This window comes from Peromyscus maniculatus, chromosome 18 (assembly GCF_049852395.1).
Source record: "Peromyscus maniculatus bairdii isolate BWxNUB_F1_BW_parent chromosome 18, HU_Pman_BW_mat_3.1, whole genome shotgun sequence".
Lineage (NCBI taxonomy): Eukaryota > Metazoa > Chordata > Mammalia > Rodentia > Cricetidae > Peromyscus > Peromyscus maniculatus.
This window is the reverse complement of record NC_134869.1, coordinates 39,471,129-39,485,621: the sequence shown is the minus strand read 5'-3', so window position 1 is coordinate 39,485,621 and position 14,493 is coordinate 39,471,129. Positions and strand designations below refer to the sequence as shown.

General features: G+C 45.2%; 1 protein-coding gene across 1 annotated transcript in view; it reads left to right on the top strand.

The window, feature by feature from the left end:
* Window positions 1-1,859: 1,859 nt before the first annotated feature.
* Window positions 1,860-14,493, top strand: part of Rab21 (RAB21, member RAS oncogene family) — a 30,975-nt gene continuing 18,341 nt past the window's right edge. The window contains exon 1 of the mRNA XM_042263105.2: window positions 1,860-2,269. Within this exon, the coding sequence (XP_042119039.2) occupies window positions 2,096-2,269 (174 nt within the window). The 5' untranslated portion in view covers window positions 1,860-2,095. The remainder of the gene's footprint in view (window positions 2,270-14,493) is intronic.

Sequence of the window (14,493 nt, the reverse complement as noted above, 5' to 3'; positions counted from 1 at the left end):
CCCACCCACAATGGGCTGGTCCCTCCCCCATCCATCACTAATAAAGAAAATGCTCTACAGCCCGGTCTTAAAGGAGGCCTTTTCTCAATTAAGGTTCCCTCCTTTCAGATAACTCTAGTGTGTGTCTGGTTGACACAACCAACACAAGAAGTAAGGTAAATAATATAATCTCAGATACAGCTATGAAAATAATTTACAAGACAATCCTGTAAATGGTTGGCTCTAGATAAATAACAAGTAATAATAAGTAATCCACTTTCCTAATTATAGCCAGAGTAATTTTGTAAAAAGAAAGACCTGGTAACATTTTGCACCTGATGAAAGGCTGTTTTTGAATTGTCCCCTCGATTCCTTGGGCGTTTCATCATAAGTTCTTTTCCTGATTATCATCATCATTATTGGAACGGGATCTTGCTATGTAGCTCCAACCAGCTTGGAACTCACAATGCAAAACAGGCTGGCCTTGAACTTAAGGTGATGTTCCTGACTGTGGTTTCTTGTCTGATTTCTGGCTCAACGTTAGATGCTTCTTCCTTCTTCCCGCCTCTCTTTTTTTGCCTAAAATATTCCTAACAAAAGGCAGCTTTTCTCCAGGAAGCTTTTCTAGTATGTTAACTCAGCTAGCTTCCTATGTATGTTTGCAAACTATTCTGAACTGCTTCAAGTTAGAAATATTCACTGTATAACTGTCTTATTTCCTTGGATAAAAAGCTGAAGACGGAAACATTGTATCTCATGCAGAGAATGGCAAGTAGTAGCTGTAGTCACATACTCCTTCAATGAATGAATAGGCTAAGCTGCCTTTTATTTTTATTTTTTTCGAGACAAGATTTCACTGTGTAACAGCCTCAGGTGCCAGGCTGGCGTCGAAACAACGATCCTCCTGCCTCTCTCTGCCTTCCGAGTGCTGAGATTAAAGGCCTGCGCCACCACCTCCCGGCCTGCCTTTTATTATTTTTTTTTAAGTTGAAGTGTAAAATAAGTCTGATGAAGTAAAACAAATTTCTCTTCAATGACACCAAATTACAAAATTTCAGAAATACCAGGCTGCTTTCTGGGGAAAGTGTATTTCATGTAATAAAGTGGAGGCACATGAAATAAAATAAGCAGTCGTCAAATAAACCAGACCCATCAACGTGGACTGAGCATAGAAAACAGAAATACCGGGGAGGCAGGGCTTAATCCCTTAGGAAACACCATTCATTCTCAGCCTGGCTTTTAGAGCTGGGAATAGAGAGGGAGGTTAAGTCTTCCGCAATCCTTGCCCTTAAACCTCCAGCCTCATCGGAATTCCACCGAGTGTGGTAAGCGCCGATAAAGCAGGCACACCATTGTTAGGAAATATCTTAGTGGGGGAAGTTAAGTAGGAGGGATGGAAGGATGTGGGAAGGACTGGGTGGTCAGGGAAGCCTTTCCGGTTTAAGCTGAGACCTGCAAGACGAGCAGAAGAAGCCCGGCCGTGTGGACAACTGAAACCAACGTGCCATAGCCGGGATCTGAGATCCCGGAGGAAAAAAACAAACCAACAAAAAAAGAGACTCAAGGGCACCTTGGCTGGACTTGGCTGGACATGACCCCTGCTGGGGAAGGATGACCCCTGCTTGGTGAACCTTCCTCGGGGTCAAGGCGCCCACGTCCTCCAGCCTTCAATCCCACCGGAGTCGGGTCGGCTTCCAAAGATCAGCTCCTCCCCACCACCGCCGCCGTCAGCTTCCCCGGAGGAGCCCCGAACCCCGCCTCGGTGGCGGCGGCCGCCGGAACAAGGCCCCAAGCCAGGCTGGGTCCTCCGCCGCCGCCGCCACCGCCGCCGGCCCGGCCCCGCCCCTCCGCGGCCACGTGACGCGGGGCGGTGACGTAGGAGGAAGGAGACGCCATTAGAGGGAGGAGAGGGCTCGCTCGCCTTGGCCCTCGGGTGCCTGACGTGGTCGCCGGGGACCCCATCCATCCTCGCTGGGACGTTTTCCTCCTCTCGGGCCTCCGGAGGACGCGGCGGGTCCCGGGCTCGGCGAGGGGGCGTGCAGAGCCGGGGCCCCCCTCCCGGGGCGGAGCGGGCGCCGCGGCGGTAGCGGCGGCGGCGGTGCGGGGCAGCGGCGGGATGGCTGCGGCCGGCGGCGGCGGTGGTGGTGGTGGCGGCGGCGGCGGGGCGGCGGCAGGGCGAGCCTACTCCTTCAAGGTGGTGCTGCTCGGGGAAGGCTGCGTGGGGAAGACGTCGCTGGTGCTGCGCTACTGCGAGAACAAGTTCAACGACAAGCACATCACCACCCTGCAGGTGCAGACCCCGGGGGATGCGCGGCTTGGGGACCTGCGCCCCGCTCCTCTGCCTTCGGGCCTGACACCCCGCCTCCACCCCCGTCCCCTCCCCATGGCCTTTTCTCCTCCCTCCACCCCCCCCACCCCCGCCGATTGCTTGTTTTTTTTTTTGGGGGGTGTTGCGGACCACGCGGGGTCCCGGCAGCCTGTAGATGTCAAGACCCGACAGTGGGAAAGGAGAAGGGAGGGGAGGGACCCGGAAAAGTCCCCCCCCCCCAGTTCCCGGTGGAGGCCGTGCAGGTCGGGGAGTTCCCGTCTGTGGGCTCGTTTTCCCCTTCGAGTCGCTTCCGCTGGGGTACCCAGGTGTTTGCACTCTCTGGTCTTGAGTGTCAGCTCCTTTTTTTTTTTCCCCCTTGAGAAGTAGGAACTTAGCTGCGGATTAGAATTTGCGAACGAGGTGGTTTGTAACTTCAGAGCGTCCTGATGACTAAGTGTTTATGCAAGTTCCATTTTGTCCTGTTTTTAAGTAAATGGAGTGGTTTAAAAAACAAACAAAACAAAACACTGGTCTCTGGAAGGGTTTTTGGAACGACCGCTTGCTGGTGCCGGTTACGCAGTTTCATGGCAGCCTTCTTGAGTCTGACCTGTGGGTCGCTTATTCTGTGAGGTTCGTCTACCCACGTTGAAACATCATGTTGTATATTGATTGGCCAGCGATTGGTCTTCAAACTAAAACCCGAAGGACTGCTGCTACACATTTTCTTTACGGTCATAAAAGGCTGGCTTTCTTTTACAGTTATATTGGAAGAGTGTTACAATGTAATTCAGAGTGAAACCAGGCGCTAGAAAGAGCTGCGGTCTCCCTGTTCTCTTAAAAAAAAAAAAAAAAAATCATCAGTTTGCACGTGTTAGAGGAAATTAATCTATCAATGTGGTTTGATCAGATTGTCCAGAGACTGAAAAGGCTAGTGGACTTGAGTTTGGTCATCTGGATTCACATCCTACTTCCATTTATTTCTATAACCAGACCGTGATCTTGGGTAAATTCCTTCACCTGTGTTGTGTGTCCCTAGGTTTCTCCAGCTGCAGTAGCCATAATGATTATATCTAGCACACAGGGTTGTCAAGGTAGATACGGAGAAGCACTTAGGACCTGAAATGGGGTGAACAGTCCTATTACTTATTACTGCTCCAGCTTGTACAATAGATCTTAATTAGTAATTGTGAAGAACACGGATGCTGCTGGAATGCATAATCTAATGGGTGTGACATTTGATGCTGGGTGCTATTATTAAACTCCTGAGTGTAGAGTTTACAAAGATGCCCTGGTTCTGATCCATGTCTCATTTTTACTCCTCTGTTTTCAAGTCTATATAAAGCAAACCATCTGAAGAAGGGAATGTCAGGGGATAATGCCCAAGCTAGTGATTCAGTGGAGCCCCTGCTCAGGCCTGACTTTAGATTTTGAGCCGTTATCTCTGCTCTGCCTCTGGAGAGCCAAAAACATTTTATTCTACACTTTCCTTTTTTCTCGATGTAAGAGAAAATGATCACAGTTGAAATCTTAAATGAAAAATGAATTTAGCTCTTCAACCTAAAAATGGCACTTTGGAGTCCAGTGCTGTGACACACTTCTTTAATCCCAGCACTCAGGAAGCAGAGCGAGCAAGTCTCTGCGAGTTTCAGGCCCTTAGAGCACCCAGTGAGACCTTGTCTCAAACGGATAAACAAGAAGTTGCACTTAGATTATATATTTCTAAGATAGCCTCAGAACTAACAGTGATGAAAGATTTTTACGTTGTGAAAGAAGCCACTGTGAACTACGCAGGAAAGGTGAAGCTCTGGCGGACCTCAGTACCAAGAACATCCCAGCTTAGATTTTTATGTAACTCGCTGGAAACCGCGTCTGGATTTCATTACAGAACTGAAGGGCTTCTTGTGTACTAACGCAAGGAAACACCACTCTCATCCCTTCCTCCTGGGTAGCAGTTCATCTCCTCTTCCTCAACACTCTGTCCCCGAGAAGTTTGCCTTGTATCATCTGTAAAACACAACCTTGTGTTGTTTTAATTTCCAAAAGGAGGCGATTAGGCATCAGAAGGTAGGAGAGGAATAACGTCACAAACTACTTACCCTCGTAAAGTACTTTGTGTTTAAAGTACAGTGTTTAAAGTACCCTTCAAAGTACTGCGTTTTCAAAACACTTTAGTGTTTTGAAAGGTGTGCGAGAAACATTAAAAAAAAAAATTGCGGGACTGACAGGAACCATAGAGAGTGGTTCGCTGTTCGGCCATTTGTTGATCCGCACCCCCATGCCTGTTGCAGACATCTTGGAGGTCACAGGCTGGGCATACAACTGAGTGTTTAACACGCCCAAAGCCCGGGTTCACTTGGAGGTAAAATGAACTGATACCATTGAAAACAGAAAGCTTACTATGCCTGGAGGGGTTCCATGCCCTTTTATGTCTCATGTCCAACAAGTTTTTCCTCTCTGGAGAGCCAGAATCTGTTTTGGTCTCAGTTCTGCCCCCTGAATCTTGGTCTCATATGACATTCCTTGAGGTAGCTAGAGATGGATATCATGACCTCTTGCGTCTTGTCTAGTAAACAGCTCTAGTCCTTTAACTGGATCTCGAGTGGCATTTAAGATCCATCCTCTTCCCTATTGTGCCGTCAGTGCACTCTTCTTTTCCTTCCTTTCTTTCCCACACCTCTTCCATTGTTGCTTAAGCTGGCCTGAAACTCGCGATCCTCCTGCCTCAGTCTCCAGAGTAGCTGGGAGCACAGATGTCCACCCTGGTGCCCGGTGATGTCCCCCTCTTCTTTGAGATGATTTGAGCTGTAGAAACGGTTGTGCTTCCAGGCTGGCTTGGACTGAACAGAGAGGTCGGGACAGCTTGTCACCTCCCCTTCTTTTTCTAACGCCAGAGTCCACAGATTCTGTGAGTGAGTGGGCTAGTTCTGACATTGATAACACTGCGGCATTTGCTGTCCGCTAAGTATCTGCCTTATGTCTCAAGAAAAGTGTATGTCCTTCAGATTCTCTATTCGTTGACTTTATAATAAAGCTTTTCTCCCCCACAGTGTGCTTGGCCTGTTAAAGGTTGGCTTGGATTCGCACCAGTCCTTAAGGCTTGTCGGTTTTCATTTTATTTCACTGTTTTTTAAGGATGGAAAAGTTTCAGTTCATAGTTTGGTGGTACAGTTATGGCTGGGAGAATGGTGACGGGAACATGCAGAAGCAGCTGCCCACATCGCACCTACGGTCAGGAAACAGACAGACGTGTTGTTAATGTATATCCTTTTGGTCTTGATTTAACCCCCCCCCCCCCCACACACACACATATGTGCGCGCACATTATTTTAAGCCAGTGTTCTGGACTGGGTTCTGCAAAGAAGAATAGAATGTGGAACCTACTGTCTAGATTAGCTGCTTTTTTAAATTTTCTAACCTGGGGATTTGGTAAGATTACCTTCAATGAGCCGGGCAGTGGTGGCGCACGCCTTTAATCCCAGCGTTTGGGAGGCAGAGGCAGGTGGATCTCTTGAGTTCGAGGCCAACCTGGTCTACAGAGTGAGTTCCAGGACAGCCAGGACTATATAGAAGAAGCCTGTCTTAAAACAAACAAACAAACAAACAAGCAAACAAACAAAAAAATCCGTTCAGTGTTCTCTTCAGTTCATAGAGTGAGGGGCACATGCAAAGCTTGGTAGCCAGCTCCAGTACACTCTGGTGATGCATGGCCAGAGAGGGGTTTTTCTTTAGCCATGCAGTGTCTTAGGATTGGATTTTTTTTTTTTTCCACAGAACATCCAATATCTCCCCTCCTCTTCTCCTGGAGTGGGAATCAGTTGGTAATGGAGTTTTCCTTTATGGGCTACTACATACAGTAGACACAAGTCCTTCAGTGAAGTTTCACCAGTTACTTCAGCACTGATGCTCTAACTTTTTGCCCTCCCTATGGTAGCCTTGCCCATAAGGCTTGTCACGAGATCTTTGTCAGATGTAGATAACAAAATACACTGTGTTTGAGCAGCACCCAATTCTATCAGGGAGTCGTGTGATACAATGGAAAGAAATAATAGGACTTTGAAGTTAGACTGAATTAGAGAATGGTTGTGGCAATCAACTGTCCCACCTATAACATGGGGATGCTTCCTTCATAGATCCTTTAACATGGATTACATGGCGCACAGCCGTATCATACGGAGCTCCTAACACAGTGTCTCAAACACTGTTTGGTTCTGGGCTCAGACCAGGGCTGTACTAGGCGGTTACTGAGTTAGAGCCCCATCCCTGGTGCATGTTTGTTTAATAAATGTTGAAATGTTAATAAATGTTACGTGCTGTTGAATGAAAACTTATTCATTCATTAAGAATACCACTTCATCTCTGTTGCTTTAATGATAGTCAGAAAAGGTAATGGGAATCACTGGACTTGGAATATGTTGAGAACCCATGTTGTCTTTGAGCAGTCACTACATTTATAGGGTCTGGGAAGGGGGCGTTAGTCAGGCATGAGTTCCTGAGTTTGGATCCTAACACCCTCCTGGCGCATGCCTATAATCCCAGTGCTGGGGAGTCGGACACAAGAGGGTCTCTGGGGCTTGTTGGGCAGCTACTCTAGCTAAATTGGCAATCTCCAGGCTCAGTGCAAGATCCTGCCTCAAAAAGTAAGGTAAAGGAGACTAAAGAGATAGCTCAGGTGTTAGGAGCACTTCCTGGCCTTGCAGAGGGTGGAGTTCAGTACTCAGCATCCATGTTGGGTATCTCACAACTGCTTGTAACCCCAGCTCTAAGGGATCTGACACCCTTTTCTGGTCTCTATGGGTACCTTCACCACACACACACACACACACACACACACACACACACACACACACCTTTAAAAAGGTAGAGATAGAGGAAGACACCCAAAATTAATCCCTGGCCTCTACAGCATGCACAAACATGTACCCCCTGCCCCCAGAATATAAACACAACCCCACAGTGTGTTAAAAGCTGATTGTGGTGGCACACATCTGCATCTCAGGATGCTAGAAGCTAAGGTAGGAATAAGTTCAAAGCCAGCCTGGGCACAGAATGAGTCTCTGTCTCTCTGTCTCTCTGTCTCTGTCTCTCTCACACACACACACACACACTCAGGCCATCAGACTCGGCAGCATGTGCCTTTACCTTCTGAACCATCATGTCGTCAGCTCAAGAGATATTCTTATTTGTACCTACTGTGTGTTAAAACACCGTACTAGCTGGAGATAGATGAGAAGGTGCTATACCATCAGGCAGCTTTCCCGCCTTTGAAAGGATTTCGCCATTTCTGCGGTGATTACCCGTCTCTGCGGTTATTACTTCTGCCTTTGTGTGGTCTTTGTATCCGCGCTCCTTGGTGACCATTTCCTTTCTTTAGCTGTGCTCTGTGTGTCCTCACTGAAGGTACTTATCAAAGATTATGCACTGCAATTTAGGTGACTTCGATCGCTTTTAACTAATCTCTTGAAAAGGAGCAATGTTTGTATTTATATCAGAGCCATCGTCTTTCCTTCTGGGGGGTGACTGTGGAATTCCACCTGTCCACCCCTGCAGCCTGGGTTAGTCCTGGCTTTTGACTAGTAAGTTAAGGCTGGTGGGTTGGCTGATCAGAGACTGATCCTGATAGTTCGTTAAGCACCTGAGACAACTAAGATTTAATTAGATTTCCAATGTCTCGCAAATAGAAAACACGGTGTGCCACTTTTGTTAAGCCAAAGCTTGTAAACTTTTTCAGTAAACGTGGTATTCAGGTTCTGCAGTTTTCTGCTTTCTATCATGGTCCTCTTCCAGGAAGCCTACTTTTCTTGTTTGTGAGATGGTTTTGAATCCATGGAAGCTACTAAGGAGCTCTGGATACCATGTGGCTGTTTAGCCGTCTATCTATCTTATCTACACAGTAGCTACAGTATTTAAAGTCCTTACTTCCTTACTAGTTTACGGCTAGCCCCAGGAAGGCCAGAGGAGATTGGGGGGCATTCATTCATTCATTCATTCATTCATTCATTCATTCATGTGTGAGGCACTGTCTCGGATAGCAACCCATAGACGCCTCGAACTCGTGGTGGCCCTGGTTTGGCCTCCTGAATGCTGGGATTAAATGTGTGTGACCATGCTCAGGTTGATTTTTGTTTGTTTTCTTTTCAAAGAAAATAGTTTCTGGAGCTAGAGAGATTAGAGCATTGGCTGCTCTTCAGAGTACTCTGCTTTGGTTCCCAGCACCCACACGATGGCTCACAACCATCCATAACGCATTCCAGGCTCTGACAGCCTCCAAGGCCACCACACACAAATAGAGTATGTGCATGTGTGCAGGCAAAACCTCATACACATAAAGTGAAATACCTATTTTTAACAAGTTTCTTCTGACCTCTGGTCAGAAATTTGAAGCATGAAAGGGTTTCATATCTATCATTTTCTCCTTTGTGCTTTAATCTGCTTCTTAGACGTTACTTTTTTTTTTAAGTTGTTTTTAGATTCTTCTGTTGTTTTGAAACAGTCTTGCTGTGTAGTCAAGGCCCACCTCAGATGTACAGACCTACTTCAGCTTCCCCAGTGCTGGGATTAGAGGCGTGCACCGTGATATCCCGCAGAAATGACCGACTTTCCCTGTGAAAGCCCGCTTGGTACTCTTAATTTGCTATATGTGATTTGTCCTGGGTTTCTGAGACCTAACAGGTACCAAAATCTCAATCAGTATCCATTCTCTCTCTCTCTCTGGAAAAAAAAAGGACTGTAAAAAATACTAAAGAGCCCAGGTGACTTTTCTGATAAGTAATTTTTATCCTTTTGCTACAGAAGGGTAATTATATAAATTATAAAATTACATAAATTGAATTCTGTCCTATCTCAAGTCTGGAAGTGGTAATAGATAGTTTATACTGAGGTCTACAGCTATATTAGGGATTAGCAAAATAATGTGACTAGTTCTGTGTCTAGCATAGTCAGCAGATAGAAACTGGGTCGTGTTGGTTCGTGATTCAGTACCATGTTTTCACAGACTGTGTATGCTTATTGTAGGGCTCTCCAGAAGTCAGTGAACCTAGTAAAGAACCAAACACTGATTGACAAGTCATGGAAAGATTTTCACTGGGCATTTTATTTGTTCTTCACCGCCCCCTCCCCCCGCCAGTCCCCCACACCCTCTACCACCCAACCCCTGCAATAGTCCATGTTTTTTTCTTCATTTACTAGGTTTTGGATAAGATGTGGGGTAGTAGGCACCAGGTAAAAGTAACAATCCGAGCTAATAATAAGATTGTTAATTTTTAGTACTCCTAAAGTTTGGAAGATGAAATAGTTGGTACTAGAAGAGACGTGGAATATGGAGGAAGCGGGTGGAAAATATGCCGTTACTTTGGTCTTTGCTATGTTTTTCCTACCCTGAGAGGATTTGGGGAGGTGACTTGGTGTCCGGGAACATTACTGTCCCAGTGGAGGACTGCCAGGTTAAGAGATGTGTGTTTTCTTGGCTGGACAGCTTTGTGCAATGGGAAGGGCGCTGTGCAGTGAGACAGGATCCCGCCTGCTGCCGCATCCACCTTAATGATCTGACCTTGGCTGAGCCATGGTATCTCTGTAAATCTCAGATTTATAACTGAAATAGGGCTCATTGTCCACCTCCCAGGGTTGCTGTAAGCATTAATGAGAACTTGGACGCGCACAGCTTTATGCAGAGTCTGGAAGGCCCACCCCCAGGCTTGGAGCCTTCTGAATGACTACTGTTGCCTGCTCCTCCCCGTGCTGGTGTGGCCGACGGTGCTGGCCGGTGCTGCTGGCTCTGTGAGGAGGAGTTGCCAGTCATGTGTAATCCCCTGGAAACGTGGAGACTGTTTTCAGCATAGGCATGGTTCTTCGATCCACCTTTCCTACCGTGTAACAGAAGTAAGAAATATGCTGCCCCAGTATTTTACAGCCACAAAGGGTAGTTTAATAATCTGGCCAAATTAAGTGTATGCTTTTGTGGAGCTGATTTAAGCAGACAAATGTCAGGCCTTTGATTATTTGCTGCTATTTTGATGTTACAGTAAGCCTGTAATTGCATTTTAAAAAGTGTTTGCTCTTAACAATACATATAGAATATTGAAAACTGAGAATGTGGTAAAATGAGATGACTTATATTACAGAAGGAATTTTTCCACAAATGAGGGCTAACTCGAAGGGAAAAAGGTTACTTTGGTAATATGCTTTACAAGTGCATCTCCTATTTGGAGTAAGATAATTTAGTTCATGGGTCGGTGAGGTGACTCAGCAGCTAAAGGCACTTGCTATCCAAGCCTGGCAACCTGAATTTGATCCCGAGAACCTGTGAGGCCTTTATAGGAGGACCATTTAAAGGTACTGAGGCCTGGCATGCCGGCCCCCACACATATCATGTATACACACAGTAAAAATAAATTACAAAAAAACTTTTAAATTTGCTAGGCATGGTGGTCCATGCCTTAATCCCAGCACTTGGGAGGCAGAGGCAGGCAGATCTCTGTGAGTTTGAGGCCAGCCTGGGTTACAGAGCAAGTTCCAGGACATCCAAGCCACACAGAGAAACTGTCTCAAAAAAATACAAAAATAACCAAAAGTTTTAAATTAAAAAAAAAAAAAACACTTTAAATTTTAGTTTATAAAGAAACTTTTAGGAACACATTTCTTGCACATATTGTGGTCTAGCTCCTCCAGTTTTCTGGGCATGTTTGCGGAGGTGTTCATCTCCCCGAGTGTTTGTTAGGAGCAGGGGTTGGTTAGATGTCTCCCTCTAACCCTTGTACTGGAGCAGTGTCAGTTCAGATGGCAGCCCAGGAGGTACCACGGTCCGGTGGTTGTAAGACTTCCGGACTATAGCTCCTACTTGGTACTTGTTGTGTGACCTTGGGCAAGACACTCTCCTTAAGTCTTAATTTCCATGCCTGTAATATTTGGGTAGTAATTATCTATGACTCACGGCGTGTTTTGAAAATTAAGTAAGGTAATAATTTGGAGAGCTATTAAAATGTTGCCTATTTTATTTTAGTCTAAAAAGACTGAATTGCTGTGGATATCATTCTGTATAAATAAAACACTGATTGACCAGTAGCCAGGCAGGAAGTAGGCGGGACAAGGAGAGAGGAGAATTCCGGGAAGTGGAAGGCTGAGTCAGGGAGACACTGCCAGCAGCCACAATGACAAGCAGCATGTAAAGATGCCGGTAAGCCACGAGCCGCGTGGCAAGGTATAGATTTATAGAAATGGGTTAATTTAAGATGTAAGAACTAGATAGCTAGAAGCCTGAGCCATTAGGCCATACAGTTTGTAAATAGTATAAGCGTCTGTGTGTTTATTTTATAAGTGGGCTGTCAGACTGCTGGAGCTTGGTGGGACCCGGAGAAAAAACTCTCCAGCTACACTGAATAAAGGATGTAACCTAGCTAGTAGAACTCTTATATCATAAAGAGATAAGTTGTGGTGCAAGACACTCTATTCCACTTGCCACAACTTAGGTTCCCAAAAAGTACAGAATAGAGGAATCCACTGAGAAATACGTGAATCATATATGGAGACGTGGGGAAGATAATTTTACATGCAGGGCAGTGTCAGTTTATAAGGGGAGACCAAAGGACTTGCTATGAGGCCAAGGTGTCAGAACTCCACAGAAAATAGGAAGACTAGACTTGGGAAGTTTGGGGGAGGGATATTGACTGGAAGGAAGATGATTTTAAGATTCTAAACCTTAGAGATAGCTGGGCACAGTGGTGTGCGCTTGTAGTCACTGCCTCTAAGGAAACTGAGGAGCAGATAATGTCAGAACTCAGGATTAAGGATGATGTCAGAAATCAGTACCAACCTGTGCAGTAGAGTAAGACCCTATCTTCAGACATGTACACTCGTGCACACACGTGTACACATGCACACATGTGTACCAGGACTGGGGGCTGGGGGATTAGCCTTAGTGACTTGGAAAATGTGATCAAAATATTGAAGTTGGAAAGCCAGGTTTGCAGGGAAGATCAATTAATTTAGTTTTAGATATATTTGAAAAAGAATAACAGAATTTGTCTAGAATTCAGAGTTGACATTTCTTCTACAAGGCACTGATATTTAAACCATATTGGGAAGGATTGAATTCAAGTGAATTATATCGCGAGTAAGGAGCAAAGTGAGATTCCAAAAAGTCATTTTCTTAGCTTCTCTACTACAAAATGGGAGAAATCTTTTATTTGTTTTATTTTAACTTATGGTCTTCTCATGTTCCAAGTTTTGCTATTTTGCCATTTAAGGTTTTTTTTTTTCTTTTTTCTTTTTTTTATCCTTCTCAGTATAATCTGTTTCACTTAAACTATCTGCAATACTGTAGCTTGTCTCTTGGAGGCAGCTATTCCTGTTTACCTCAGCTCTGCCATTTGTCCTATCTATGGACACACCAGTCACTGAATTCAAAGGCTCTTCTGGGTTCCGGTCTTCCTTGGTGTGCCACAGCACACTTGGAATACACGTTTCTTCTCCTTGCCAGAAATTTGCTGTGCTCCTGTTTGGCCTTCTGCATTTTCCTCTCTAGATAAACTTGCATGTGATTGCTTTGCCACAGCTCTGAATGCCGGTCTCTTCCTTTTAAAGACATTTAAATTGGACTCTGGGTATAGTTCCTGTTTGATAAGTTGTTCTATTTGAGACAGGCTCTCACTGTGTAGCCAGGCTGACTTGCCTCAGCCTTGTCAGGAACCAAGGTTACAGGCCCGTGCTCCTATTTATCCGTTGTGGTCATTTCTTCTTGATTCTGACCTGTGTCACCTTCGTTGTCTGAGCTCTGCGTGGTTTTGTCTTTGACTCTATAGTAGAGTTCTGTTTTCCAGTCTGGTCCCGTCCTTAATGCAACCCCCAACCCCACAGTCATTCTCTGGAAAGATAAACGTGTTTCCCAGGTCTTACATTCTTCAGTGGTTCTCCATGCGCTTGGGACTCTGTCTTAACAGGTGCTTCTTAGGATCGGTAGATACTTCCTAGGTTTAGTTTAGTTCTCCATAGAAGAAACTCGAGTGAGAGAAGGCAGTTGATACAGGGGAATGCTATGTGAATGCAGCCAGCCAGCCTTCCTTTTGACAGAATTGTAATATGCTTGTGTATATTTGACTATTCAGAAAGCATTATATACCATTTTCCAAATGTACCTGACGTGTGTTTTTGGGGGGGGGGTCCAGTATTTTGGGGACAGGTTTTATTAAGATCAATAGGGGAGTTAGGATGTGGTTCATTTGGTAGAGTGCTTGACACCTGAGGTTTGATAATCAGCACTGTGTAAGCCAGGGTGATTGTTGCATACATGTGTAATCTCAACACATGGGGGATAGAGGCGGGAGGATCAGGAGTTTAGGGTCATCCTTGTCTACAATAGTGAGTTTGAGGCCAGCTTGGAATATGTGAGCCTTTGTCTCCAAAGAGAAAAAGGAAGGTTTACTAGGTAAAGTTCATACTCGGGGTATTTAAAAAGGTTTTCTTTTTTTGTTTTTTAGATTTATTTATGTCTATGGGTGTTTTACTCATAGGTATATGTATGTACCACATGCAATCCTGGTGCCCATGGAGGTCGAAAGAGGGTGTCATATCCCTTAGAATGGGAGTCACAGATGATTTTAAGCTACCATGTGGATGCTGGGAATTGAACCCAGGTCCTCTGCAAGAACCACTAGCCATCTCTCCAGCTCCTTCATAGGATCTTAAAAAAAAACTAACATGTAGTCTTGGGGATTGAATCAGGTTGTCCTTTGTTACTCTGATTTGCTGAGACTGCTCTGAGCCATGAGCCTAGGGTCTTTTGACTTAGCCCTTGTTCATGTATGTGGTCACACTCTGACATTAACCATACCAACTTGAAGCTCTCCCGAGGGTGACTTCATTTGTTTTAGGTTTCAGTGGCTTTGTTTATGGTTAGGAAAAATTCCAACTACACCTAATGGAATGATCATTCATTACCTTAACTCTTCCAGGCAAGCACTGAACCTCCTTTCTCAGCATGCCCCTTAGAGTGTATTTGACAGGATCCTCTGTTTCAGTCAGTATGACAAAAACTGTATGCTCTGTACATTCATTCCCTAGTAGACTAAGCTCCCCTGGAAAGCTTGGGGCTTTCATTTCTGTGACAGAGATGCATGTTAAACAGTTGAATTATAGGCACAGAACCATGTTGAGCAATGTTGAGTATCTCAGAAATTTTCTAGATACTCTTTTTAATCAGTAAATAAGGAAGACTG